Source organism: Corella eumyota, chromosome 5 (genome assembly GCF_963082875.1).
Source record: "Corella eumyota chromosome 5, kaCorEumy4.1, whole genome shotgun sequence".
NCBI classification, from domain to species: Eukaryota; Metazoa; Chordata; class Ascidiacea; order Phlebobranchia; family Corellidae; genus Corella; species Corella eumyota.
In genome coordinates this window covers 3,668,443-3,693,623 of record NC_137494.1, presented here as the reverse complement: position 1 = coordinate 3,693,623, position 25,181 = coordinate 3,668,443, and the positions used below count along the sequence as shown (strand labels likewise).

General features: G+C 28.4%; 7 protein-coding genes across 10 annotated transcripts; 2 read left to right on the top strand and 5 right to left on the bottom strand.

Moving 5' to 3' along the window:
• Window positions 1-326: 326 nt before the first annotated feature.
• LOC145751881 (uncharacterized) lies at window positions 327-2,967 on the bottom strand. Its single transcript, XM_082568011.1, has 8 exons — window positions 2,783-2,967; window positions 2,243-2,375; window positions 2,012-2,067; window positions 1,736-1,836; window positions 1,546-1,633; window positions 1,141-1,400; window positions 846-940; window positions 327-701 (listed from the first exon to the last, which is right to left on the bottom strand). The coding sequence occupies exons 1-8, from the start codon at window positions 2,894-2,896 to the stop codon at window positions 622-624; spliced, it is 927 nt and encodes a 308-aa protein (XP_082424137.1). The 5' UTR covers window positions 2,897-2,967; the 3' UTR covers window positions 327-621.
• Window positions 2,968-5,515: 2,548 nt separating this feature from the next.
• On the top strand, window positions 5,516-6,170 carry LOC145752669 (neo-calmodulin-like). Its single transcript, XM_082568983.1, has 2 exons — window positions 5,516-5,839; window positions 5,991-6,170. Exons 1-2 carry the CDS (start codon window positions 5,516-5,518, stop codon window positions 6,168-6,170), a joined length of 504 nt encoding a protein of 167 aa, XP_082425109.1.
• A 1,011-nt stretch (window positions 6,171-7,181) lies between these two features.
• LOC145752155 (cytoplasmic phosphatidylinositol transfer protein 1-like) lies at window positions 7,182-10,946 on the top strand. Its single transcript, XM_082568376.1, has 11 exons — window positions 7,182-7,316; window positions 7,513-7,661; window positions 8,169-8,254; window positions 8,436-8,443; window positions 8,941-9,027; window positions 9,310-9,411; window positions 9,512-9,571; window positions 9,667-9,770; window positions 10,160-10,215; window positions 10,365-10,481; window positions 10,641-10,946. Exons 1-11 carry the CDS (start codon window positions 7,254-7,256, stop codon window positions 10,664-10,666), a joined length of 858 nt encoding a protein of 285 aa, XP_082424502.1. The 5' UTR covers window positions 7,182-7,253; the 3' UTR covers window positions 10,667-10,946.
• Window positions 10,947-11,296: 350 nt separating this feature from the next.
• On the bottom strand, window positions 11,297-12,568 carry LOC145753111 (uncharacterized). Of its 3 annotated transcripts, none has more exons than XR_014283816.1 (5): window positions 12,329-12,568; window positions 12,184-12,244; window positions 11,987-12,108; window positions 11,660-11,917; window positions 11,297-11,573 (listed from the first exon to the last, which is right to left on the bottom strand). XR_014283816.1 is itself a non-coding variant. In XM_082569508.1 (4 exons), the coding sequence occupies exons 1-4, from the start codon at window positions 12,436-12,438 to the stop codon at window positions 11,722-11,724; spliced, it is 489 nt and encodes a 162-aa protein (XP_082425634.1). In that variant the 5' UTR covers window positions 12,439-12,568; the 3' UTR covers window positions 11,297-11,721. The 3 variants fall into 3 exon arrangements, 1 of the variants encoding a protein (XP_082425634.1); XR_014283815.1 differs by having other exon boundaries at window positions 11,664-11,917; XM_082569508.1 differs by having other exon boundaries at window positions 11,297-11,917.
• Window positions 12,569-12,780: 212 nt separating this feature from the next.
• LOC145752809 (uncharacterized) lies at window positions 12,781-15,615 on the bottom strand. Of its 2 annotated transcripts, none has more exons than XM_082569152.1 (9): window positions 15,366-15,615; window positions 15,146-15,204; window positions 14,175-15,044; window positions 13,974-14,082; window positions 13,735-13,848; window positions 13,511-13,639; window positions 13,364-13,438; window positions 13,145-13,276; window positions 12,781-13,040 (listed from the first exon to the last, which is right to left on the bottom strand). In XM_082569152.1, the coding sequence occupies exons 1-9, from the start codon at window positions 15,427-15,429 to the stop codon at window positions 13,009-13,011; spliced, it is 1,584 nt and encodes a 527-aa protein (XP_082425278.1). In that variant the 5' UTR covers window positions 15,430-15,615; the 3' UTR covers window positions 12,781-13,008. The 2 variants fall into 2 exon arrangements, with proteins under 2 accessions (XP_082425278.1, XP_082425277.1); XM_082569151.1 differs by having other exon boundaries at window positions 13,145-13,279; window positions 15,366-15,611.
• A 2,141-nt stretch (window positions 15,616-17,756) lies between these two features.
• Window positions 17,757-23,901, bottom strand: LOC145751911 (sarcosine dehydrogenase, mitochondrial-like). Its single transcript, XM_082568063.1, has 18 exons — window positions 23,734-23,901; window positions 23,352-23,578; window positions 22,830-23,008; window positions 22,560-22,739; window positions 21,987-22,136; window positions 21,707-21,886; window positions 21,433-21,562; window positions 21,109-21,286; window positions 20,732-20,873; window positions 20,356-20,571; window positions 20,152-20,255; window positions 19,704-19,831; window positions 19,390-19,537; window positions 19,137-19,241; window positions 18,913-19,055; window positions 18,549-18,711; window positions 18,358-18,465; window positions 17,757-18,180 (listed from the first exon to the last, which is right to left on the bottom strand). The coding sequence occupies exons 1-18, from the start codon at window positions 23,808-23,810 to the stop codon at window positions 18,000-18,002; spliced, it is 2,739 nt and encodes a 912-aa protein (XP_082424189.1). The 5' UTR covers window positions 23,811-23,901; the 3' UTR covers window positions 17,757-17,999.
• Window positions 23,870-24,838, bottom strand: LOC145751912 (uncharacterized). The gene has a single exon (XM_082568064.1). The coding sequence runs from the start codon at window positions 24,464-24,466 to the stop codon at window positions 23,990-23,992; it is 477 nt and encodes a 158-aa protein (XP_082424190.1). The 5' UTR covers window positions 24,467-24,838; the 3' UTR covers window positions 23,870-23,989.
• Window positions 24,839-25,181: the final 343 nt, after the last annotated feature.

Sequence of the window (25,181 nt, the reverse complement as noted above, 5' to 3'; positions counted from 1 at the left end):
ACCTACAAAAACCTGTTTAATCTAAACACTTTAATGAATGTTAAACTATAGCTCATTGTCTTTCAAAGCGTAAACTTAGAAAATGCGAAAACAATAAAACGAAAAATCTTTCGCTGTGTATATCAATGCGGAATAAGGAATAAGTCGGAATTATGCTGATTGAGCGAAATGCGGCATTGCTGTAGAAATGGCGGAATAATTAAATATTTAACTATTACAAATAAAGTTTAACTAGTTTTGGTATATAAAAACCATTAGCATTATTTTATAATTTTTTCTAGTATTTATTAAATTTTAAATACAGCAATGGAACATATTTTTGTGATAACTTTTTATTTGCAAAATCATAATAAACAAAACATAAAGGAAAATTAGAACCCTAAAAAGAATAATTTGTAAGTAACAAAACCTGTCACAAAGACCATTAAAAAATCATCATAACCCCTATAAATATATTCATACTCCTCCTAAGGTCTTAACATTCGGCTGTAAACTTAAAAAGAAATAAAAAAATGGGAAAATAAACCTCAGCTAACGTAGTTATAAAAAGAACTGATTTTATGACAACATGATATTTAGAACATAGTGGAATTGTAGCAACTGTGGCAGTGGAGAATATGATCACGCGGTTTTTCTGAACCCCTTAAGTATTGGGTAAATATTGTTAAAGGCTTCGTCTATTTCATGTCGAACTTTTGCTCCTAGAAAAAGCAAAAAAAGTTACATTTGCAGTTACATTGCAAAATTAAACAAAACAAAAAATAACAAAATAATCCAACTATCATTTATAGATGAAATAAAATTACATTTTTGTATAGAAAATATATCTTTTGAACTCATTTTACCTGTTAGAACTACTTTTCCAGACACAAATATAAGTAGAACAATTCGAGGTTTCACCATTCTGTATATCAAACCAGGAAACAATTCTGGTTCGTAACTAAAATGCAAAAATTATTTTGTATCAATTTAAAATATATATACAATTTAGACGCTATTATATTACTCTATATATCACTTAAATGGTCATTCTATTTTATTATTCTCATTTTTAGATTAGCAATTTTAGAGAACTATTTGAGAACTATTAATTTAAAATAAAAAAAAGTCTATAAAACTTAGTAGTTATTAGATACCCACCTTGAGAACTGACTGTGGGTAAGAACTAACCCTTCAAGTCTAATTGGGAATTTAACATCAACACTGCCGACCATATTCTGTATTTTAAAATCCAAAAACTTTGCAGGAAAGTCCAACTTTTGTACTACTCTCGCATATTTTCTGGCAGCTAAACGAGACTCATTTTCACTTTTTGCACCGGTGCAAACCATTTTTCCCGAGCTGAAAATTAGAGCAGTGGTCCTGGGTTCTCGGATCCTCATAATAACTGCAGCAAATCGCTGAAATAGACAATTTTAGATAAGTAGCTAATCTGTAAACCTTTTTTCGTTGCTTAAAATATAAAAAAATTCAAATACCTAAACAAAACAAAAGTTACCAATTTTTAAAACCAGTAAAAATTTTAAATTTATAAACACAACTTACTTTTGGGTTGTACTCAGCATTTCTGGCATGCAATGCAATCTTTTTTAGGTCAAGTTTACAATCAAGGTTGACAGTAGAAACAATGTTTCTGAAAATAAACAAAAACATTAATAAACCTACAACAATCATAAAACTTGTATGAACAATTCTAGTTAAGTTAAAATAAAAATAAATTCTATTTTATACTTACTGCAATTGAGGAGGTCCCACACCAAGGTCAGCAGGAGTTTTAGGGGTCATTGGGGTCAAAGTGGACATGTAAGGGGTGGCTGCAGAGACAGATGGCGGTCCCTTAAAAATAAATAATTAATGTAAAACAAGTATTTTATTTAAAAGCGTTTATTACTAGTAAATAAAAACGAAGCTTGATATTTTTTTTACATAAATATTTAACAAAAATTCTTAAACAATCCAATTCCTATTTATATGCTTTCTACTAAACAATAAATAAAAACCAAATTCCTACCATGTTCATTCTTGTAGCTGGACTTGGAGCTGGTCTTAAGAAATCAGTTCCCCTTTCTAAATATATACAAAAATTCAATTGGTCATAAAATACAATAATTCATAAATTAACAAACTGTGTTAAATGCATATAAATAAATTTTACCAAGAAAGATTGAAATATTGACAATTAGGGCATAGCATCAAAAAATTGTTAAAAGGAAAAGGTTCTGTTTTTTGGATTTCTTAATACCATTTTGTTTGTTAAGGTCATCTTCCTGTTGCTGTGCACCAAATACCTGGTGTTTATAAGCAATCTGGTGTTGGTTGTTTGGCTGCTGGTAACTTGGGTTGGGAAGATGTAAAGGCGCAGGCCCACCTCCCATCTAAATAAAAAATGCCTTTTTTAAATTTTTATGTCCTTTTTTTTGTATATATTTTTATCCTCGATGTGGGAAAGTCGATTGCACGACTTAAACATAGAGTAACATCAGTTACTCCGACCCACTCGAGTTGCCTGTGGCAGTTTGGGATATTATATAGATTATAATTGCCCAATAATTATGCTGCTGATCAAGTGCTGGCTCAGCAGGAGTTTATACCGTTTGGCGTTTATAGCGCCTTACTCTAGGGTGCTATAGCACGAGATCAGTGGGGATTAAAAAAATTAATATTTATGTAAAACGACTATATAATTGATTTTGTAAAATAGCTTTTATTATTCAAGATGTTTAAAATTACACAAAAATGCCTAATAAAAATATTACGTAAAATTGCAGAAGTTTTTTGTTACCTGACTAGATTGCATCATACCAGACGAAATTTGTTGTGGTAAAGGCTGACTGCTAGCTAAAGTGTGGGGGTGTAACGAATTAGACATACCTCCAGATAAATGTTGTTGATTCATTTTTATTTTTTAGATAAAAACAAGATTTTCCACAGACACAAACTACGATTTTTCGTCGTTCACAAAACAACGTTAAATCGAAACAAAAAATATAACCGATTTGCGTTTAAAAAATTTTTGATATTGTTTTGTTTTTAGTTGATATTTTCGTTTTAAATTTAAAATATTGCAGGTATGATACATTAAATTTATATCAAATAACTTTAAACAAAAAAATATCAAATTTAAAAAACGCTAATTTTTTAAAGTATTACGACATAAAAATCACAATTTAATCATGTAACGCATGTAAACACTGCAAAAAAATATTTTGTATAAAATTGTATAGGTTGATAAGATTAATACAACAAAACAGCCAGCATTATTTTTAAACTAACAAAAAGGTTTCTGACTAACAATTGTGCAGGTTTTGTATATTTGATCAACACGAACATCCTCATTTTTCATTTCTTTTACATTCCAGGCCAATTTAATTTCCTGTATAAATTTTTCCAAAATATCATGTTTGTTTTTGTCAAAAATTTCTTCCTTTTTTGCTAAACTGTTACGAACGGATGTGATATGCTCGACATAGTTTTCATTTGATTCGAAATGACCACGTAAATCACTTAAAGTTCCTTTGATTTTTAAAACTAGTGACCGATCGATAACTTTATTTTCACCAGGTAGATTTTTAAATATGTCGTCGTATTTTTGATCAAAAAGATGATGTACTATATTGGGATGATTATTGCACTGTTCGACAAATGTTTTCAAAAGTTGTTGTGCAGCATATGTTTTTCTTTTGGCCAGTTTCGGTGAATTTTTAGCTTCTACGGTTGGGTAAGCAATTTCCGGAAAAAAATAACAAAATATTGCAATATGGCCGCCTGGTTTAAGTACTCGCCAAGCTTCTGATACAAACTTGTTATAATCAAACCAATGTGCTGCAACTGAGCACAAAACTAAGTCAATACTTGGGCTTTCAATGGGTAAATTTTCAGCAGCAGCAACTTGAAACTGGTAACCTTTGTTTTTATGTATTTTCCTAGCCATTAATATTTGTTGCTCACTTATATCAATTCCATAAACTTTATCAAAATATGGACCTAACAAAGCAGTTGCCTGTCCGCTTCCACATGCGACATCTAATAGGGTCCCCCATTTATTAAGGTTTTTGGTTTTACCATTTTTTCTCATGTTAGAAATTATATATGTTGCAATTTCTTGTACTAATTTGGGGCGGTACTGCAAATATTTTGAAACAATTTGACTGGATTCATAAAATCTATTCATTTTAATGGTCTAATTTTTCTGTAAAAATTAACTTGTTGAACATCATTTTTGGCATCACATTCTAATTGAAAGTAATTTTTGTGATTAAAACCTGTCTATTGGTATAAATTTGTTTAATTAACATTACTTTGTCACGTTTAGTCGATTAGCTTAAAATTAAAAATAAAAATTACTCACAAGGCACATACGAAATTATGCTGTTATTTCCAAACAAATTGGTCAACCAAAACAACGTCGTTTAACAGCATAAACCAAGCTTTAAATATAATAATGTCAATATTTTATACTTCTTACGCAACAATTAAATAATATTATCTGGTAAGCCTCACTAAAATTTTTTTTATGTTTTAAGAACGTAAAACTAATATTATTACAAAATTAATGAAAAAAAACATTTAGTTAAATCTTTAACAAGGGCGTTAAAAACCAACATATAACTTAAAATATGAAAAATTGTAATTCAATATATAATAGTTGATGTTGCGTTGTATAACATCCGGTCACATTACGAAAAAGTCGCCTGAGCGTGGTTTACCCTTATATAGCTTTACGATAAGTTTTAGCCAGGATTTTTTCTTTTTTTTAAATAAAAAAGGCAGAAATTTTTACAAACAGTTTTTAACTTGTTTTTGTTAAAATGTAAATAAAGCTGTATGCTAACAACCGTTAAACAAGTTTTTTTTTCACTTTGTATAAAGTGTGCAAATGTTTGTTTTAATCTTATTGTATTTAAATCTATCTGTATAATATTTTATTCTTTCTTTAGTAACTCGTTATTGCGTTTTACAGTTAGAATCGACTCTTTATATTGTTGTGTGTCAATTTAAATATTATTTCAAGTTTTTTAAGCTTTCAATAAATTAAAAAAATTATATAAATTTTTTTTTTTACATTTTAATTAAAGTGCGAAAAGCTTTCTCATTGTTTAATGAAGGTAAGGTTTTCGCTGACACCAAATCTACAGTATAGACATTGTATTCTTTTTAAAGTGTGTATTTTGTGCCCGCTGCGACTATAGTTAAATAAAAATTAAACAAATGTCTTTTGTTTGGGATTATATTTAAGTTTTTTTTTATAATATTAAATAAGGTAAAGTTTAAAATCCACAAACACGCCTTTTGCTTACACTTAAACCCTTGTTTGTCTTTAGCCGTCGGCATCAAAACTATAAAACATCTTGTCAGTCATAGCAATTACAGAGACTTAAACCGACAGTCTTAAAATTTTACCGATACAATAATTTGCATATTTTTTTATTTAAAAGTGTCGAGAAGCAATAACACTTTAGTTTGATAGTTGTTTTTTTATAGAATTTATAAAAGTTTTATATAAATTAGTGATAATATGAAAGACATGAATAAAAGCCGATCATTTATAACAACTAGCAAACAAGAATTGCAAGAAATATTTGAGCTGTTTGATTTTAACAACAATGGTTCAATAAGTTTGGACGACTTTCAGAAAATCATGTCAAGTCAAGGATTTTTTCCTACAAAAAGCGAAATAAAGTCGATGTTAAATCACAAGGTTGCTGACGACAATCCCCATGCGTCGTCGCAAGATGCTGACAGCAAAGATGTCATCAATTTCGAGACTTTTGTTCAAATTGCTAACGACAAAATTAATCAAAAGCACATATACGAATTAGATGCTAAAACTGCGTTTTCAGTAAGTTTTAGGGAATAAATTTTTAGATGGTTAAAAAATTATGTTTGCTTTTTGAGTTAGTTTCATCAGTACAAAGCTAAACTCGTGTTCTTTAAAGTAATAAATATTTGGCAAAACTGTGATAAAAATGCTTATCGTAAATTTGTTCCAGGTGCTCGATAAAGACAGCGATGGTTTGATATCGAGAGGAGATCTAAAAAAGACGTTACAAGCTTACTTGCGCCACCCTACGGAACAAGAAGTCGACAAATTAATGGAAGAAGCGGGTGTAGAAAGGGATGAAGACATTGATTTTAACCATTTTGTTTTAGCACTAGGTTTGGAAGATTAATTACTGTTTACATATATTATCCACAAATATATATTATATTTTTATAGTTCAAAGTGTCTTAATTCTGCTGTTTTTTTAAAAACATTTTTGTAAAAACAGGTAACATTTTTTTTAAATAGATATTGATTTGAATAATTAAAAATATTTTTTTTAAGCTTTACACTCGTTTTTGTAATTTTTGTAAATACATATTATGTTATATTTTTCTAATTACGCTTACTTTTACATTAAACACCGTTTTTATCTGTATAATGTAAATATATATATCGCCCTAATTTAAAAAGTTTTATGCTTATGTCAAGTTTAAATTGAAAAGGCTAAATTGCCTGAAGCAAAACATTTATTAAATCTGCAAACTTTCGTGGTTCAATTTAACCTTTTTTGTGGTAAATTTTAGACTTTCGTATTAATTTTACAACACTCGCATTTCAGCATATAAAAAGCGGTAGTTGAAGGGGATAAATTAGGAAATAGTTTTATAAGAACGTCACAATTTGTAGTGAAGACTAATCAACGACCCGTAACATGTAAACAAAAAAAAGAAAAAACAAATAGAAAACAAATTTGAAAATGGACTTAGGACTTGCAGGTTTAAGGGTTTTTCAAATTACTTAATTACAATATAGAATAGTGCTAAATGCATGCTGTACAATTAAATACTTATTTGTTACAATTTTAAAGTGAATTATAATAGTTTGCATCATTGCAGATTTTACAGTTTAGGTCGGGCGTTTACCAGTTATGCAGGAACAAAATCGTTCTGCTTATTGCGTCGGCTATATGGCTATGGTGTTTTAGTTGCGTTTGGTTACCAGTTACCACGACCTAGTTTACATAGTTTGTTCTGTTTTAGTATATGAATGACGCATGCCCGTATGTGCAAAGCGTAGCATACCATACAGCTCGTCAATCATATGATAGCAGACAGTTAGTTATCTGGTTATGATTAACATATTGATATTGAAATGCTTTGGCAGTTAAGTCTTATAAATAAACGTTATTTTTTTATGCAGATCAACATGCCATTTAAACTAATTTGTTGTTAACATGAATTAAAAATTAAATCAACTACAATTTGTTTAAATGAGAAGAAAAAAAATGTTGCTGAAAGAATACAGAATATGCATGCCAATGACAGTTGATGAGGTAATAAATATTCAATTTTAATATAAACCTTAAGTTTCTATGAATATAATTTTTTTTTTAAATATTGATTTTTGATCAGTTAATGGCAAACTAGATTGTTTCAATATTTATTTTTCTTTTATGTGCAAAGGCTAATTACTAAAAACTTTTGTTCAACAAAGCCCTACAATTTTAATTTATATTCTTTTATTAACAGTACAGAAGGGGGCAATTATACATGATTAATCGTCATAGCAGTGAACAAAGTGTAGAGGGAGAGGGGGTCGAAGTAATGTGCAACGAGCCATGTGAAGATGAGAACTTTGGAAATGGACAATTTACTGAGAAAAGAATTCACCTAAACAAGTTTGTGTTTTTGCAAACATTTCTTTCAAATATATTTAATGGTGGGACTTTAATGTTTTATTGTTGAACGCACACCATTTCGATTTTTTAAAAATAAAAATCACATAAAACCCTTCTTATTCAACTGATTTATGGCAGGTGTTAATTAAGTTATATATTGAAATATTACTTAATTATGAACATCATAAATCTGTAAAAAAAATTGTGATTTATTGCTTATTTATTTTAAATTTTAGCCATTAAAAATGCACCCTTTTTGTAATTTTGGATTCCCAAGGGTGAATGATACAGATGCATATATGCATTTTTGTTAGCATTGCTATGTCACTTCAATATATTTTATTGATTAGTAGTTGGTGACAATATTTGGACATTATTTTGGACATTAAAAACATTTCTATTTAAACAAATCAATAATGTATTGCAGTTGTCAGTAAAGTCATATGAGTTTATGTCAATGTTAACTTAACAACCACAATATTTTATCAAGTTTTTATGTTTTTATAGTCGTCTTCCTAGTTGGGCGAAATCATTTTTTCCAAGTATTTATGTTGTTGAAAAAGCTTGGAATTATTATCCCTATACAATTACAGGTAAAATTAATATGCAATTTAAGTATATATATATATATATTAAATTACTTACATATTTGTATTAATTTTTTAATTATCAAAATTGAATTAATTTAGCAAGACAATATATATGGTGAATCATATTTAATGATGTAACAAAATTATAAATATCATTTTTTGTTTTTCATGTTCTTCAAAAAAGAATACAGTGTGAGTAACTTTGTATTAAAAAAATTCTTTTGTAATATTTTATGTCAATAAACGGGAAACTATGTTAAACCCATAATAATAACTTCACGGAAACGAGATTTAGATTATGCATAAGATAAAAAAAACAAATACAGTAATAAGGATGTAAACTTAATTAATACTCATTATCAAAACAGAAATTAGTGTGTCATATATTAAGTGTTTATTTAGCATGACTAAAATTTTAAACCTAAAAAATAAGTTACTTCACCTACTTAATCAATAAAAATATTTTAAAAATTGTAATGTACATATTAATTATTAATTTGGCATAAATCCCCTTTAAAAATTTTATAAAAATAGTTACCCTTAACTTTTTTTGATATTATTTTATACTTTTTCTAATATTTGTAATTCAATTATCTTAAAACCTTTGTTTAAATCAATCGCAAAGTGTAAGTGCTTTGGAATCAATAACATTTAAATCCTATCACTTTATTTCGCATTTTATTTTTTAGTGCCCTTGGTTGCCGAGATTGCAAATCCATATTGAGACCAGATATGAAAATAATAAGGGAGATAATGATGACTTTAGCTCGGCAAAGGTACTTGGTTAAAATATTAAAAAGATGGTCGTAAAATATTTATTGACACTTCTAATTACTAAAAGCAATTTTATTAGTATCTGTATACTTGTCATATTAGTGTCATCAAAATAATAAATAAAACATTGCTTTTATTATTTGTGTAAAGATGCTTTGCAGAAAATGTAATTAATAATTATTCGATATTATATTTTAACAAAATGTTTTATTTTCTTATACCAATTTACATATTAAAAAAAAAAAATTAACAATATTTGTTTTGTCTTTATTTTTTTATGATAGGTAAGAGGTGAGATTCCTGTTGAAGAGTTTGATGGTAGAAAAGTTGAACACATTGACCTCGCTTTCGATCCTGTCCCAGAAAAACATTACAAGGCTGATGAGGTGATTAAGGATTCAAATCACACAATCTTTAAAAAAACTCTCAAACTTCCCTGTAAGCAGCAAACTTTTTAATTAACCCCTTCTTTCCTCATTTTTTTAGGATTGTACGAAATTTCGATCAAAGAAAACCGGAAGAGGCCCTCTTATGGAAGGGTGGCGGGTAAGAACTTTTTCATTCTATAATTAAGTTTAAATGCTAAAAATATATGTGTCCAAACTTTGTAAACCTACCTATATATATTGTTGTTTAAATAGGACACACAAGATCCAATTATGTGCTCTTATAAATTAGTTGAAGTTAAATTTGAAGTTTGGGGTATGCAGGGTAAAGTGGAAACCTACATTCATAAAGTTATAAGGTTCGAGCAATGTGTTGTTTAGCTTAAAATAAATATTGGCATATAATTTGGTATCCACCTTATAGTACTGAAAACTAACTTATCAAATATATTCCTTTAGGCAAAATTTTATTGAAAATATATGGATTTTTTTGTAAAGCATAAGAGAAAAAGAGGGTTTTGGCAATATTACATTGATTCATATAATTAACCTTTTGTTTGTTAAAAAATTGTCTTTTTTAATTAAATATTTCAATACACGTGTTGCATGCATTGTCTGCAAGACGTTGTTAAAGTTTGGTGCATTGGTAATTTGATTGACATGTCCTAAAATTTAAACTAGGAAATATGTATCTTTTATATTTATAATTTATGGCAAAATAAATTATTAATGTAGCAAATTTTAACAGGGATATCCTAGTATTGGGTCACAGGCAAGCTTTTGCGTGGATTGATATTTGGTATGGTAAGTAACTTAGTATTATAATTTTTCAAATATTTCCATCAAAAAAACCTTGAGAAAAAAAACAAGAGTATGATATAAAGACTAGGATATGGAAATATCTTTGATTAAATTATTTTTTCTGATGACTAACTATTCTAAAATAACTTCAGATATGACATTTGATAACATCAGGGAATATGAAAATGAGATTCAGGCCGAAACCAACTTAAAAGTGAAATCTGTTGAGACCGAACCTTCCCCCAAATCTCCACCAAAGCCAGTTGGAAGTAAAATTTATTTTTTATATTTTTTTTTTAAAAACAAAAAACTTTACAGCCTAGTTGTAAGTTAATAACTTGATGTTTGCCCAAAAATTAAATTTTGTGTTAAAAGTTTAGATTATAAGGCAATTTGTAAAATTATGTTTTATGTTTTTGACTTTTTAGATTCATTTTTTGGTTCCAAAGCGTGAAGAAAATGAAGGTTGCAAAGATATATATATTATATTATTATATTGTAATTAATCTTTTATACTTAAAATGTGCAATAACACAGCAAGCATTCATAAAAATCCAAAATAATTACTTTTCCAAAATCAAATTTATATAATTTGTGAATATTACAAGTTTCTTAAAACTTAAATTGGGTTTATGCAAATTTTAAATAATATTTCAACAATTTATAAATTACTTATTTAAGGCTTCACACATAATCAAGAAAAGTTTAAATTTTATTTTCTATGTCCCTTTACTATGCACATAAAAAAACATTGTTGTATTTAAAAAGCTTATAAAAGTTTGAAACATTGTGTTTGTTAATTAAATTATAAAGGCACTTGAGAAATGATGTTTAATCAAATCTAAACTTGCCGAATTTTAATTTTTTTTATTATATAAATGTAATCATTTTTAAAGGTCTTGTGTAATAAGTTTGCATAATCTTTTTTTAAGTTAATATTTGTAACAACTAAGTTTTATTTGTTTTAAAAATATTTTTGCAGTATCTCTATTGTAGATAAACTCTAATCATATTTTTAATTTAAAAATTTCATATTTCTCTATTTTTGGCAATCTAGCAATTTAATTTTAGTAATTTTCTGCATTTTTAAAAACATACTTAGTTTTGTTTTTATTAATTTTAAAGCTTACATATATGTTCAGTTGTTTTATTATTAATTTTATCAACCTCTGCTTTTTTGTAGTTGTTTGCAGTATAGAAATGTAATGCTATAAACAAAGAAATAAAATTTATTAAAAATAAAAAACAACAACCAAAGTTTATTTATCACCAAGAATTGTGACTCAGACCGACAGTTAGTTTGCTGTTAACATAAAATTGCCTTCTGATTTTGTGAAATTGTTGTTTTTAACCCACTGCATCTAAGACAATTAATTAAAGTTTATATATATTCTAAAATGTACAAGAGCATTAGGAGAGGCTTAGTTTAATAATTAAAAATAGATACCAACTTTTTGATTGGTTAATGCCCATTAAGAATTGTTTTTTTGTTGTTTTTTGGGGGAGAAATCAGTGGTTTTTATTCACGCTTCTTTTGTGTTGAAGTCTTTTTAATTTTTTTGCATCGACTCTGTGAATTCTGTTTCCATAAAGTTTATCTTGCAAAAATTGTTTTGCCGAATCATCCACTGGCTTGTGTTTTATTTTATTTAAATTTACATATTTTTCTTCAAATATTTCTTCATCATTGTCAGCTAATAATGCTCTAAAAAAAGGGTTAAAAAATGATATAAAGGTAAAATACATTTTATATTTATAAATGAAACACATTTACTTTTCATTTAATTCCTTCAGTTGATCATCTTTTAATTTGTTTAAAATTTGTCTTTTTTCTTCTTTGTTTTTAATTGAAATATCTGCTTTTCTTAAAACTTCTGCAGAGAGGAGTTTGCTTTTCTGCAAAAAAAATAAAAATAAAAAATAAAAAATAATATTATTCAGGTATTAAAAATCGGAATATTAAAATCTAACTTTTTGTTGGAGGTTTCTCTGTTCGCGTTCATATTGAACTTGCTTTTTAGCACTTTTGTCCCTAAAATATAAATGTTTTTATAATTCACAAATTAGAATTTCAGATTTATCTTTTTATTATTCACTAAAAAACAATAAGTTTTACCTTTCCAAACTTTCCTTAAGATCTTGAATATCTTTTAACGCTAGTGTTTTACTGTTTTGAAACGGAACGGCGTCTGGCATTTCATTATCGGATTCTGAACCGGACGACATATTTAAAGTTAAATTTAATGTAAATAACTGTAATAACTTAACTGGCGGTTTAAAGATAACTTAACAAGGTAAAATATACCCTTTATTTTTGTTTTAAAATTACAAAAAACGATGCAACCAAATCAACAAACTAAATAAAAAAGCGCACGTGTTAACGAAGAGCAGAAGTAGTTAGTGTTTCGTGACATGAGACATCACTACGATGGTTAAAATTCTGCGTTTTTTATGATGAACTTAAATTTTTAGGTCCTTGGATTACCAAACTAAAAAAGCTTATTTATAATTGTCTATACAGGCTGCTCTATTAACCCCTTACATTTAAAAATTAGGACAGAATTTATGCTATTTATTTGTGTATTTTTTGTATTTTTACTATTCACAGTGCGTAAAGTATTTGTTAAATAATTAGTGAGGTTAAGCCTCAATTATACAGTGGAGCTTAGGATTTTTGTGTACTTTAAATCACAGAACAACAATGCTGAAAAAAGGGCAAGAGTTTATCCTTTAGGTCGCTTTTTGTTCTCGTGCAATGAGAAGATAAGTCATCCGACCTGTATTGTATTTGCAACCTTACAATTCACTTGCGTTTGCAAGAAGCGATTCTAAAATCAAAAGTACCAGTTAGTTAAAGTTTAAATCTGCATATTTTGTGCTCTAATATAATAAGTTGAAAGTTGGTACTTGATTTAGGAAAGTGTTTTCTTACCGTCATCAATAACTAGAACGCATTGAGCCAGTTTCCTTCGTTTTCTCCATTTTAAAATAATCACTAACAAAACAATGCTTAACACTAGAACAAATACAATAGAAGGAACCACAATCGCCCAGATTGGAAAACCTGCTTTAAAAAAATCGGGTTTTTAAGATATTTTGTAGAATAATGTAAATAAAATGAAATGGCCAATTCTTAAAAATAAATTGTTACCACGTGGATTTAACGGGGGTATGACGTCACAATCACTACAGACTACAATCGTAGCAGTCGATGTTGCCCGATTTCCTATAACAAAAACAACACGTAGAAAAAAAAATACTTAAAATAGATTAATTTTTATTTTTTAAGAATATTTACCATCACTTCTACTCCCTAAATCCTTGACCGCAATCTTGAAAGTGACCACAATATTATCTTTAACATAATCTGTCGCTAAAATTACTTGTCCAGTTTTCCATATCGAAAAAATAGGATACGGCGTTGTAACTAAAAAACAAAAAAGTTAAAAAGCTTGTAAAAACCAAATAGTAAATAATAAAGTTATTATCCTTATTACGAATAAATAATGATTAAAGTCTTACATTTCGTTCCATTTTTAAAATGAATTCGTTGAGTACCCAATACATAATTGTAATTGAGTAAAGCGTTTATGCCTACGTCAGCGTCCGTCGCACGTGGGAGCATTATGACGTCACCTAGACAACAAATCAAGATATGGTAATTAAGAAAGTAAATATTTAAAAAAACAGTAAAATTTAATCCAAAACTTGATGTCATTTTTTTTGCAAATTTTTGAAAGTTTAATTTTTTATAAGCTTACCGAATTGAACACTTGGTGGTATTTGAGTATTTAAGGAAGAAGGAACAAATACTGGTGTGTTGTCATTGATGTCAGTTACTTCAATTATAAACCAAAAAGGCACTTCAGTCTAAAAAAATGTTTTAATCGTTATTAAAGAAAGTTAAAAAAGCCCCTTTTTTCCAAATTCAAAGCCTGGTTGTGCAAACAAAAATAACTTACTTCTGTATCATTGACGTCACTGCAATGGACTGTGATCACGTGACTTGATGCCTTCTCGCGATCCAAGTCGTAAAGTTGCACCAACTTTCCTTCTAATATCGGTATATCGTCTGTAATGATGTCATAATCGTATATTGAAGCCGTTGTTGTAGGCGGGACAGTTTGTAACGATAAAGAATTATTTATTAAATTGCCACTTGCAGCAGTTCTATTTTCAGTTTTGATGTCGCGTTTCGCTTTTGGCTTTTTATTTTTAACGATATTCCTGAACTTTTTGTTTTGAGGCGAAGTTGTGACCTCATGACCCATTGTTGTGACGCCATAACCCATTGTTGTGAGGTTATGACCCATTTTTGTGACGTTATGACCCATTTTTGTGACGTTATGGCCCATTGTTGTAACGTCATGACCCGTTGATATGACCTTGTAAGCTGTTGTTGTAACGTCACGAGCTGTTGTTGTGACATCACGATCCGTCGTTGTTACGTCACGAGCTGTTGTTAAGTTAAGGTTTGTGGCTGTGACGTCATAAGAACCTGTAAACGTAGATGTTGGAGTCGTGACGTCATCGGCTGATGTTAAATTTAGTTTTGTAGTTGTGACGTCATAAGTTGTTGTTAGATTAAGGTTCGTAGTTGTGACGTCATTTGTTCTATTATGTACACTTGTAGTTCTGCTTGAAGTCGTTAATGGCACTGCTGTGGTCACGTGAGATGAGGTAGTGACGTCACTCGCCGTTGTCGTAATTGGAAATGGTTGGATCATGATTCCGAACAACTTGGGTATAAGTGGGGTTCGTTGACCGTTTGGGGGCACGAAAGAAACCGAATCTATAGAACATTTTGTCGTTGTGATGTCATAAAAAGGAAGCTGTTAAACACAAAATAAAGTATTATTTATAAGTGTCAAGATTTCTTTTACTGGATTAAATTAAAACACTGGTTTTGGATCACATAAAATGAATTATTTACCGTTGCTAACACTTTAGGGTAATTCCCTATTCCTTCCGCAACCTTCAAAGTTTGTTGACCTTAGACAAAAATTAAGCAATTACTTTTATTTAATATAAACCTAATTTTAAATTTAAATCATATTGTTAAAGGAAAAAAAATTTCAAAAAATCATCGAATAGTTATAATTAAATATGCAGGTTTATTTACAAATTGATATTCCTATAAGGAAGTAAATTACCTTTTACTAAGTGCAATTGTTTTATAAATATCAACAAGGAATAAAACAATAAGAAAATTTCCATCCTAAGACAGGATATCCCATGCGTCTTTTTCTCAGTGACGTCACAAACAACAAATATGCATTATTTTAGCAATAGTCAACACATTCACATTAAGCCTAAATAGGGCTAAAAATGCAAAACTTAAAACCTGAATATTAAAATTCTAAATTGTCTTACTGACACGTCATTTACAAATCGTCTTTCCAATAGTTTAATCTTATATGAGAAAATGAAATACAAAATTATATTAAAGCTTATAGTATTGCGTTTAAACAAACATTAAGAATGTGTCAATAACACCTTTTCCTTTGAATTCGTACTGTTCAAACAAAAATTTTGCGATAACAGGCATAAAGGTAAGTAAGTATATAGCCACAAAATAACATATGCGACATAAAACATATGTATATTTTAACCATATATTTACGGTGAGCAATATTTTTCAAACTGGAATTATTTCCATATTTGACATACCTTAAACGCTCTCACATATTTTAAATCGAATATAATTCATAATTTAGTTTCTAAGTTTTCTTAACCTTTAGCCACTAAGTTCGCTGTATTATGATGTCATAGCTAAGTGGTTTTTAAAATCATATCTTTAATTTGCTGTCATATAGAATGACATTACTTTCACAATATCTGAATATTTCATGCTTTAAAATTTTATAAACTTTACCTAATCTTTACATTGACTTGTAGGTAATAATTTCTGATCTAACAATAATATTTATTTAAAACGACAAGGGCTTATGTTTCACGTTTTGTGTTACATAGCTAATGCTCAAGAGAGATCAATAATAATTTGATTTAAACAGTCATGTATGTGGTTTTACTGTACGCTGTAAAATCTGTGTTAGTATTTTTCTTTGAACAGTTAATGCACTAACAGACTAGCTGACTTAACGGAAATCTTTAAAAAAAGGCTTGATTTTTAATTAAATTTTATTCTGAGCTAATTTATATCAGATATTCCATAATTTATTTCAACTGACTTTTAAAGGATTTTTAATTAAATATTAATAAGACGCAGTATAATTCAATATTTTAATTATTTTTCGCTCAGATTATCTACGTGATCTTACTTGAAATTTAATATTATTTATTAATCACCCAACCGGAAATTGCGTCACTCAATGCACTTTTTTAAACTAGCTACAATGCCCACATTGTTTAACTCATTTGACGACTATAGTCAACATTTTTCTGTTTTCTTTTGTAGCAACAGATTTTGCGATTAAGAAATCTATTTATCGATTGCTATAAAAAAGCAAAAATAAAAAACTAAAATCGAACCAATTTTTAATTTCGAATTACTAACAAAATAATTAAACATTTAATTCAAATTTTCAAACTTGGGTATACATTTTATCCTTGAATATATAACACTGTATTTTTATAACTGATTAAAAAAAAGTATAAAATATATTGAAAATATATATGATAAAAAATCTACAAAAATATTTAGTATCTTATTCTAAATTCTACTTAGCTATTTGACCTCTAATTTTTACAAACTTCAACTGAAAAAATTTTAAGTGGTTTTGCACACCGATTGCCGCTGTGGAATGTGACGTCACAAAGATCATTATGATAACTATAATAGTTGTAATCACTAGATTTTAAGACAACTGTAAACAAACAAAAAGTTCATTTAATTTTCGACTGTCTTCGTTAATTTATGATGGTTTATGTCGTCATAGATGAATCTACATGATTCGATTGTTTCGTAAACAATCGTAATTGTCCTTTTAACCCTTCGTAATGATAGGCTGAACGTACAAGCGCAAGATTAAGGCGTTTGCTAACTGTCACTAGAATTCAGGTATTTATTTTTTAAATTTTACTTTTTTAAAACAAATTGCTTAATACGTCACGAACTTAAAACTAGTTTAATCATTTAAAAAAAAGAAATTATTACTAATGCTTTCTTATCAACCAAACTACCCACTCTTTTTAAATAGATATTATTAATCAATAAATATGACCTCTAAACATATGGTTCTAAATTTTTAATCAGACATTTGTAAATGATTAACGAGCAAGGAATTTGTAAAAATGATCAACGTTGTCATTTTATTGTTAAATTCTTCATATTCATTGTTATAATAACAATGGTTAACAATGAATAATTCCCTGTGGGTTTACCAGTTCATCTTAACTATTTTTGTTAAAATAAATATTAAAATAACACAAACAAATTTTTAAACAAGCTAAATTAAATTTATTTACAGATTTGCATATTACTATTAAAAAATATGATAAAAATACTAACACCACACAGTTAATGGAATTAAAAATTTAAATTGCAATGCAATAAAAATGCTTTTAAAAAATTATTTGCACCAAAAAAAAAATGTTTTACATAAACAATGAATCGACGGCTGGACTAATTGAATTATTGCATTAAATATTTTGAAAAATTACAGATGGTTGTTTTGAAGAATACAGAATTATACATAATTATAAAATAAAATATTTCAATATAAAAAGATACAGAAATTACATTGCATATAAGAATTAAGCATCAAAACTGTGCAAAACAAAAAAAATATTTTACAAAGCTCATTTATTGATTATTAACACAAAAATTACAAACTCTTCAAAATTTCCTTAAATTTAGATTGATCTAGTTCTAAATATTTTCCAAATAATCTTGTGAATTTGGGATCAAATGGACTTCCATTGTGAATATTAGCTGGATATTTTGTTCCAATTACTTCAATGTTATAACTACCCTCCATCAAATTTGGGATTTTATTATCAACATAACTGAAATTTAAATAAATTTTATAGCTATATAACACAGTTAAGTTAATGAAGTCTTTCAATTTAAGATTACCTTTTCAAGCATCAAAATTGGCAACAATGTTATTATTCAATAGATTTAAATTTTAAAGTTTAAACTAAAAAAATTAAAAAACTGCTTTTAAAAATTTTGATACCAACCCAAAAGCAATTCCTTTATCCATAGCAAAGGCGTGAACAGCATTTCTTACATACCCAACTATTTTGCCATCTTTATAAATGGCTTCATGTCCTAATAACTGAACTTTACTAAAAAAAAAAAAAAAATTTTTTTAAATTAAAAAAAGAAAATGAATAATTCCTAAAAAACAGTCTCTTGCCTATACACTTACTCATCTACTGTAAAACAAGCCAATATTTTATCAGGATTTGTTTCCCTCATATTATTAACAGCATTGCTTCCAACATAGGTAGCATCTTTGTCGCACAAATGCATTAAATGTGATTCAAGTGGAGTGTCATCAGTTCTAATACTGTGACCCCAATGGTGAAATCCTAAAAAAAAAGAAATCTTGACAGCTTAAAAATTTAAAGAAAAAAAATTTTTCCAGTTAGATTTTTTATTTTTTTGAAAGAAGCATTCTGTAGAAATTGTAGCGACACAAAGAAAGTGGTATAAATAGAGGTGGTTTTAAAAGCAAATAAAAGTAATTACTTTTTGAAAAGTGTTTAAAGTATTTACTTTAAAGTATCTACCTATTTCTGTACTGAGTGATTCTAAAGCCCTATACCCAGCATCACAAATTCCATTGTCTTCGCTCATTATGACATCATAGATTGTCTTTGCATGCTCCATTGAACAGTGAATCTCATAACCAATTTCACCAACAAATGAAAGTCTAACAAAAAATTTAAAACGTTTATCCCTACATATTTATTGTGTAAATAGACTTAACCTAATTTTTTAATCAAAAGTTTACCTCATAATTAAAGCTGGCAAACCAGAAATATTTTCTTGTGTCCATCGGCTAAACTTCAATTTACTGAGATTTTTATTTCCAATAATTTTTTGTAAAATTTCTAAACTGAGCAATAAGATGGTAAAACGTAACTTTCATTTTTACACTGCATTTTTAATGTACTGCCTAGGTAAATCAAATAATAAAACACAATTTTTGTATAATAAGCACATGCCTCTTTTTGTTAAAATAATGTTTGTTTTAAAAACCAAACCTTTCAGGTCCCTGTAAACTTAATATTGCCATTTCCTCAGTTCTATCTTCCATTGTACAATTAAGTCCGAGTGAGTTAAGATGATCACTAATATGCCCCTTGCAATACTCAGCAGCATACCCACCAACAGTTAGGTAATATTCAGGTTCTAATTTAAAATAAAAACCCAAAAAATTGATGTTAAAATATATATAAGCCAATGTATTTATATATTTATTTTAAAATATAGAAATACTGTTTTACAATTTATAAAAAGGAATTGTTACTAAAATTAGAATATATATTACAGAGTTAACTTGTTGTTACAAATTCACCTCCGTTTTGATCTTTGAGTTTTGCCACAACTAGATCAGCTTCAATACCTCCTTTATCATTTAACATTAAAGTATAAGTACATGGGTTTAATTTCTTTCCACCGCTAACATCTCGTGAGAATATATGCCTAGATTAAAAAAAATAGTTAAAACACGTTTATATATTTATATGTTTTTAATTGACAAACATTACTTTTTTCAGACTGCTGCATGTTAAATGTTATATTTATATTTAGTTATATTTTCTATTCATGTATTTGGTTGATCAATTATAATAACAAGAATAATAATAAAATATGTACAATAAAAAAATGACAAAATAAGTTTAATGTTTTAAGTTTGTGTATATACTATAACTGTAAGAATGAAAAGAAAATCAGGAATACATGAAATAAACTGGATCCCATACCCACTTGTAAAGTTTTAAAACTAGAAAAAAACAATTCACCTTGCGGCCTTGTCAGCATCTGGTCCTTTAATAAACAATTTTCCCATATAAGTTTGATTAAACATAGCAGCATGGGTTCGACAGGTCAGGCATTCTCTGCCAATCTAAATATAACCATAACATAAATTTTATTTATATCAAAAAACAAAATTTATACTAAAAGTTTGCTTTTAATATAACACATAAAATTTACAAGAAACTCACTTGCTTATGAACATCTCCTGGGTACTTAAAAGTATAATCTTTTAGCAAGAAATCGTTGTACAAGTAGTCTTTGTGTTTGTCATGATCATAACTGCCATAAAAATCATAACCTAACACCTTAAGGGGGTTACTTTGTTGTAGAAGTGGTGTAGGAAAATAGGAAGGTCGCTCCCAACCGTGTTTTTCTTCAAAGAAACATCCACGATCAAGTAGCGTCTAAAATATAATTTCGATTAAAAAAAAATAATTTTCATCTTAGAATGAAAAACAATACAACATTATATAAGTTCCCAAGTTAGTTTTAAGATGTAGACATTAGCTTTGGCATAATTAAATTGGACTTGTATTATATAGAAAGTTAGTGAAAACAATAAACCTGGTGTAGTGCATCTTTTCTTAGGTTTCTTCCAGCCAAGGGTTGATCATGATGGAAGGCTATACTGTAATGTTTGGCATAAGCTTCATGAGATTTTTCATTCAACCAAGTCTTGTTAGTAAATAAACTTGAAGGAAATCGCCTGCAAATAGTGTCAGCATATAATGTGATTTAACTTGTAAATTTTAAAGTTGGGGGTTGTAATTTAAATACAATACTTTAACTAGTAATTGCAATAGTAATCACATTAGAAACTGTTTTACTAATAAATGGGCACAAACAATACCATAGCTTTTCAGAAAAAAGTAATACTTTTTACAACTTAAACAAAATAAATTGAAAAAAAAAGATCCAAAAAACTTCTTTATTTTACAAACCTAATATCCCATGCAAACATATCTATCTCTGGTCTTCCATTTATTACCCAGTGTGCAAGTTGTTTACCTGCCCCGCCCCCTAACATCATGCCCCCACTGTTGAACCCACTTCCGTAAAAGAATCCTCTTACAATGGGTGATTCCCCAAGCAGTGGGTTGCGATCAGGAGTAAAAGATTCTTTAGAAAATTTAAAATTTTATGATTTTTACTGAAAAAAAAAAGATAAGCTGTGGGAAAAGTAACAGAAGAAAATCTTAAATTTAAATTATGTTTATGCTTTTTCTTAAAAGTTTAAAATTCATAAGCATCTGCTAACAAATTACCTGGTCCACATACAGTTGATCTTACTCCAGTTTGTGATATGGCGGGAATGGCTGCACATGCCAACTCAAGATGGCGACCAAAAACATCCCAGTTTAAATCATACAGGCCAAATGCAAAATCTTGGTCAACCTGAAAACAACGAATATTAAACATTTTTTCTTACATAACAGTTTAATAACTTTGGCCTAAATTTAATTTGAACCATTGCCTTAGTAAAAAAAGTTGAAAAGAATATATTTCTAAATAATTAAATGAAAAAAACAGAAAACTAACCTTTTCCTGTGGAATAGGGTTAGCCTCATATCCTCCTATTTGTAGAGTATCACCCTGTCTTTTAAAATACACTGAAGCATCATGGTCCCGAACATTAGGGGTATTTTTTACCCCATCAATAGATTCTGTCACTATGTAAGCATGCTTGTATGTCACTTGTGGCACAGGAACACCAACCATCTAAAAAATATTAAATTATAAAACCTATTTTTACATAGTCTTGTAAAAAAACATTTTTTAAACATAAACTGCACTGCAAATAAAGTTATAAATAGATTACCTGTCCAATATAAGGGGCCCAAACCCCAGTACAACTGACAACATTTTTAGTTTTAATCACACCCAGATTTGTTGTAACTGAATCAATTCTCTTAACTCCAAGTGAGTCTTCCTTAGTGCTTATATCTAAAACACCACAATCCTCTATTATCTGAAAAAAAAATATTTATAAAAAATTATTTATTAAAAGAATATGAAATGTATAACATATTTTATACAGGCTCAAATAATAAAACTTTTTTTAGAAAATTTTTTAAAAAAATAATAAAGCTTTTTTTAGAATTTTTTTAACCTTGACAAATTATAATAATGTTCATGTTTGTTAAAGTATATCTTAAGTTTCTATTTATTATCCTTGCTTAATATTAATGCAAACAAAGAGAAGGGTTTGTTAGTATATGAGCACAGGTCTTATTGTTAATATAGGGATATTTTGCACTATTAAACTTAAAATAAACCCAAGAAACAAAACAGTGAAATTAAAAAGATCATTAAAAAAAACAACTTTTCATCAATTTAGTAACTTGTAAAAGCACACAAGTTGATTTTTAAAAATCAAAAAAATTGTAATTACCTGAGCTCCATATTTAGCCGCAGCCCTGGTGTAGGTAACACAAGTTCCTGCCGGGTCCATAGTGCCATCAAGTGGGCTATAGCTAGCTCCAATGAGGTTCGTAGCATCCACTAGTGGGTGGATGTCATTAATTTCATTTTTCTTCAACATATGTGATTCTACACCAAAAACTTTCGAAATCTGACAAAAAAGTTTAAAAAATTATTAGACCATTTGTTTATTACACTAAAATTATAACATATCTTGGCCAATTTATCAAAACTAACTCACAGTTGCCATATATTTGTAAGCATCCATTCTTTCCTTAGTGTAAGCTGTAAACATTCCTCCAGTTTGGACCCAACCTGTCTCTAAACCTGTTTCTTTCGGGAGAATTTCTGTCATCAGCTTACGAGTATGTTCAACAATTTGTATTTCAGTGTCATGGCCGTTCAACCTCCATAATAAACCTAAAAAAATTCATATATTACAGAAGGTGCATTGTTACAAAAATGGCAATTTTAAGTAAGATTCGGCAGCATAGTATAATGGACAGAATACTTGGCTTTCGTACACGAGTTTCTGGGTTTGATACTCGCTATTCTGTAGCTCCCTTATGCGTTACAAACAAAATAAACTCCTGCTAAGCCAACACCTAATCATTAGTTTAATTATAGTGCAATTTTATGTTATAATATGCTAAACTGCCAAAGGCATCTCAAGATTGGGTCAGGGTAACTATCAACAATATATAAAAAAAAGATTTCAATTATAAAGAATTTGAAACTGTGTTTTTTCACAGAAGGAAATTACCTGCAGTGTGCCAAGTAGTTCCAGCAGTTAGTTTATGTTTCTCTAACAACACAACCTTCCCAACTCCCATCTTAGCCAAGTGGTATGCTGTACTACATCCCACACTCCCTCCTCCTATAACCACAACATCTGCCTCAGTTGGAAGAGTTGTGGTCTGTATTTCATCTTTGCTTTCATGCAGTGAAGATGCATATGGCACTGCCTTTTTCTCAACTTTGGTAGAAAACCTTTGTAATACATAAAAATAAAAAAAAATTCTGTATAGGGGGCAGAGGTTGAAAAATAAAAACCTAACAAGAGTTGAAAAAATAGTAAGAAAAATATTAAAGTCCTAGGAATAAATGTTAAGTTTTAAATAAACTTGCCAAAAAATTGAACAAACCTTTGAGTTATAATTCCTGAAATTCGGCTTGCACCGGAAATACTAAATCTTTTATCTTTAGCAATAAATCTTAACATATCTGTGAATTTTGTTAAGATCTATGCAATTAACATTTTAAACAACTAAAAATATATAAAGAAAAAATATGCAATCATTTTTATAGTTATTATAAGCATATAACAAATTCAAAAAACTTTTTAATTGTTTAGTAATAGGTTTTTAATAAAAAAGTTTTTAAATGCAGTTTAAAAATGAGTCAATTATCTGTTTGTCGTAGCATTAAAAATCCTATAACTCTATCAGTAGATAAATGTTGTATTTCTCTATATTCATCAGAGTTTGAATATCTTAACTTTGTATGTGGATCTGTATATAAAGCAGGTAGGCCTGATATATCAGAATACTTCTTAATTGGTTTCTTTGAAGGTCCAGCAGTTAAACTTGCATAAGTTATTTGGTTTTGCGATTTCTGTGATTTTTCACTGACTAAAATTTGCTTCAAATTTTTCCATGTCTTCGTTTTTGCTGTAAAACCAGTTTCTCTATACTTTGGGTTTTTAAACAAATTTTGTTTAGGTATTTTTGTTTGTTTGTTTATATTAGGTTTTATTTCTTCTACGTCTATTTCTATTTCTTCTTTATTTACAGTTTGCCTCTTTTTGCGATTTTTGGTCGGATTTGAAGCGGGACTTTTGCCCCGTTTTCTGTTGTTTTTTGCAGCTTTTGTCTCCATCTTTCTTAGTAAGTTTGCAAGTTTATTTTACCACGTGTACAAATGTTTACAATAATAAACAATCTTTGCTGTCCTCATGCAGATTTTAAAAGGTGTTATTCTTACCACATTAGGCTGCTAAAGAGTAGATTTTATACAAAAATGTAAATTGTGTATAATTTTACTTCCATTTAAATAAGAATATATTTATTTGTTAAAAAACACTGTTTAATATTCCAGTGTAAATTATAAGTATTAACAGAAAATGCCCCAGTTTATTTTTAAGATACAACAAAGGTGTGCAATTAATTTGATTGTTTGGCTTGGGCTTATCAATACTTCTTTATTGAAATTTCTAGGAAAATTTCGTAGAAAAGTCGTGTTTAGGCTAAAGGCTTGTTTAAAGTGCGGCTCGAGAATTTGCAAACACGCCAATTAATATTAACAAATGAGAGAAAGAAAGAGAAAAAAAACGCAGAGAGAGAATTCTCGAAAAGTTGTTGTTCGCACAACTGAAAGTTCTCGAAAATTCGTGATTTTGTTTGGTGTAAAAATATTTATCCTACAAAAATCAAGATTATCAAAACATGATAAAAAATTTCTCTTTATTGCTTAATGCAATTTATGCATCTAAGAGAAAGATAATTGTAAATTTAAAATCAAAATACAGCCATATTATTATCTATTGGGTAAATGTTAAAAAAATTTCAATTATTAACCATAAATTTTATTTGGG

Coding starts and splice junctions, on each gene's coding strand:
- LOC145751881 (XM_082568011.1), bottom strand. CDS start 2,896: ATGAATCAACAACATTTATCTGGAGGTATGTCTAATTCGTTACACCCC. Junction 2,376..2,782: donor GTATGATGCAATCTAGTCAG/GTAACAAAAAAC, acceptor TTTTTTATTTAG/ATGGGAGGTGGGCCTGCGCC. Junction 1,837..2,011: donor CAGCTACAAGAATGAACATG/GTAGGAATTTGG, acceptor TTTATTTTTAAG/GGACCGCCATCTGTCTCTGC.
- LOC145752669 (XM_082568983.1), top strand. CDS start 5,516: ATGAAAGACATGAATAAAAGCCGATCATTTATAACAACTAGCAAACAA. Junction 5,840..5,990: donor ATGCTAAAACTGCGTTTTCA/GTAAGTTTTAGG, acceptor AATTTGTTCCAG/GTGCTCGATAAAGACAGCGA.
- LOC145752155 (XM_082568376.1), top strand. CDS start 7,254: ATGAGAAGAAAAAAAATGTTGCTGAAAGAATACAGAATATGCATGCCA. Junction 9,572..9,666: donor CTCTTATGGAAGGGTGGCGG/GTAAGAACTTTT, acceptor TTGTTTAAATAG/GACACACAAGATCCAATTAT. Junction 9,771..10,159: donor TACATTCATAAAGTTATAAG/GTTCGAGCAATG, acceptor AAATTTTAACAG/GGATATCCTAGTATTGGGTC.
- LOC145753111 (XM_082569508.1), bottom strand. CDS start 12,438: ATGTCGTCCGGTTCAGAATCCGATAATGAAATGCCAGACGCCGTTCCG. Junction 12,245..12,328: donor CTTAAGGAAAGTTTGGAAAG/GTAAAACTTATT, acceptor TTTATATTTTAG/GGACAAAAGTGCTAAAAAGC. Junction 11,918..11,986: donor CTGAAGGAATTAAATGAAAA/GTAAATGTGTTT, acceptor CCCTTTTTTTAG/AGCATTATTAGCTGACAATG.
- LOC145752809 (XM_082569151.1), bottom strand. CDS start 15,429: ATGGAAATTTTCTTATTGTTTTATTCCTTGTTGATATTTATAAAACAA. Junction 15,205..15,365: donor ACAATTGCACTTAGTAAAAG/GTAATTTACTTC, acceptor TTTTTGTCTAAG/GTCAACAAACTTTGAAGGTT. Junction 13,041..13,144: donor CGTTCTAGTTATTGATGACG/GTAAGAAAACAC, acceptor TTTTGATTTTAG/AATCGCTTCTTGCAAACGCA.
- LOC145751911 (XM_082568063.1), bottom strand. CDS start 23,810: ATGTTAAGATTTATTGCTAAAGATAAAAGATTTAGTATTTCCGGTGCA. Junction 23,579..23,733: donor TCAGGAATTATAACTCAAAG/GTTTGTTCAATT, acceptor TGTATTACAAAG/GTTTTCTACCAAAGTTGAGA. Junction 23,009..23,351: donor AACTACTTGGCACACTGCAG/GTAATTTCCTTC, acceptor GAATTTTTTTAG/GTTTATTATGGAGGTTGAAC.
- LOC145751912 (XM_082568064.1), bottom strand. CDS start 24,466: ATGGAGACAAAAGCTGCAAAAAACAACAGAAAACGGGGCAAAAGTCCC.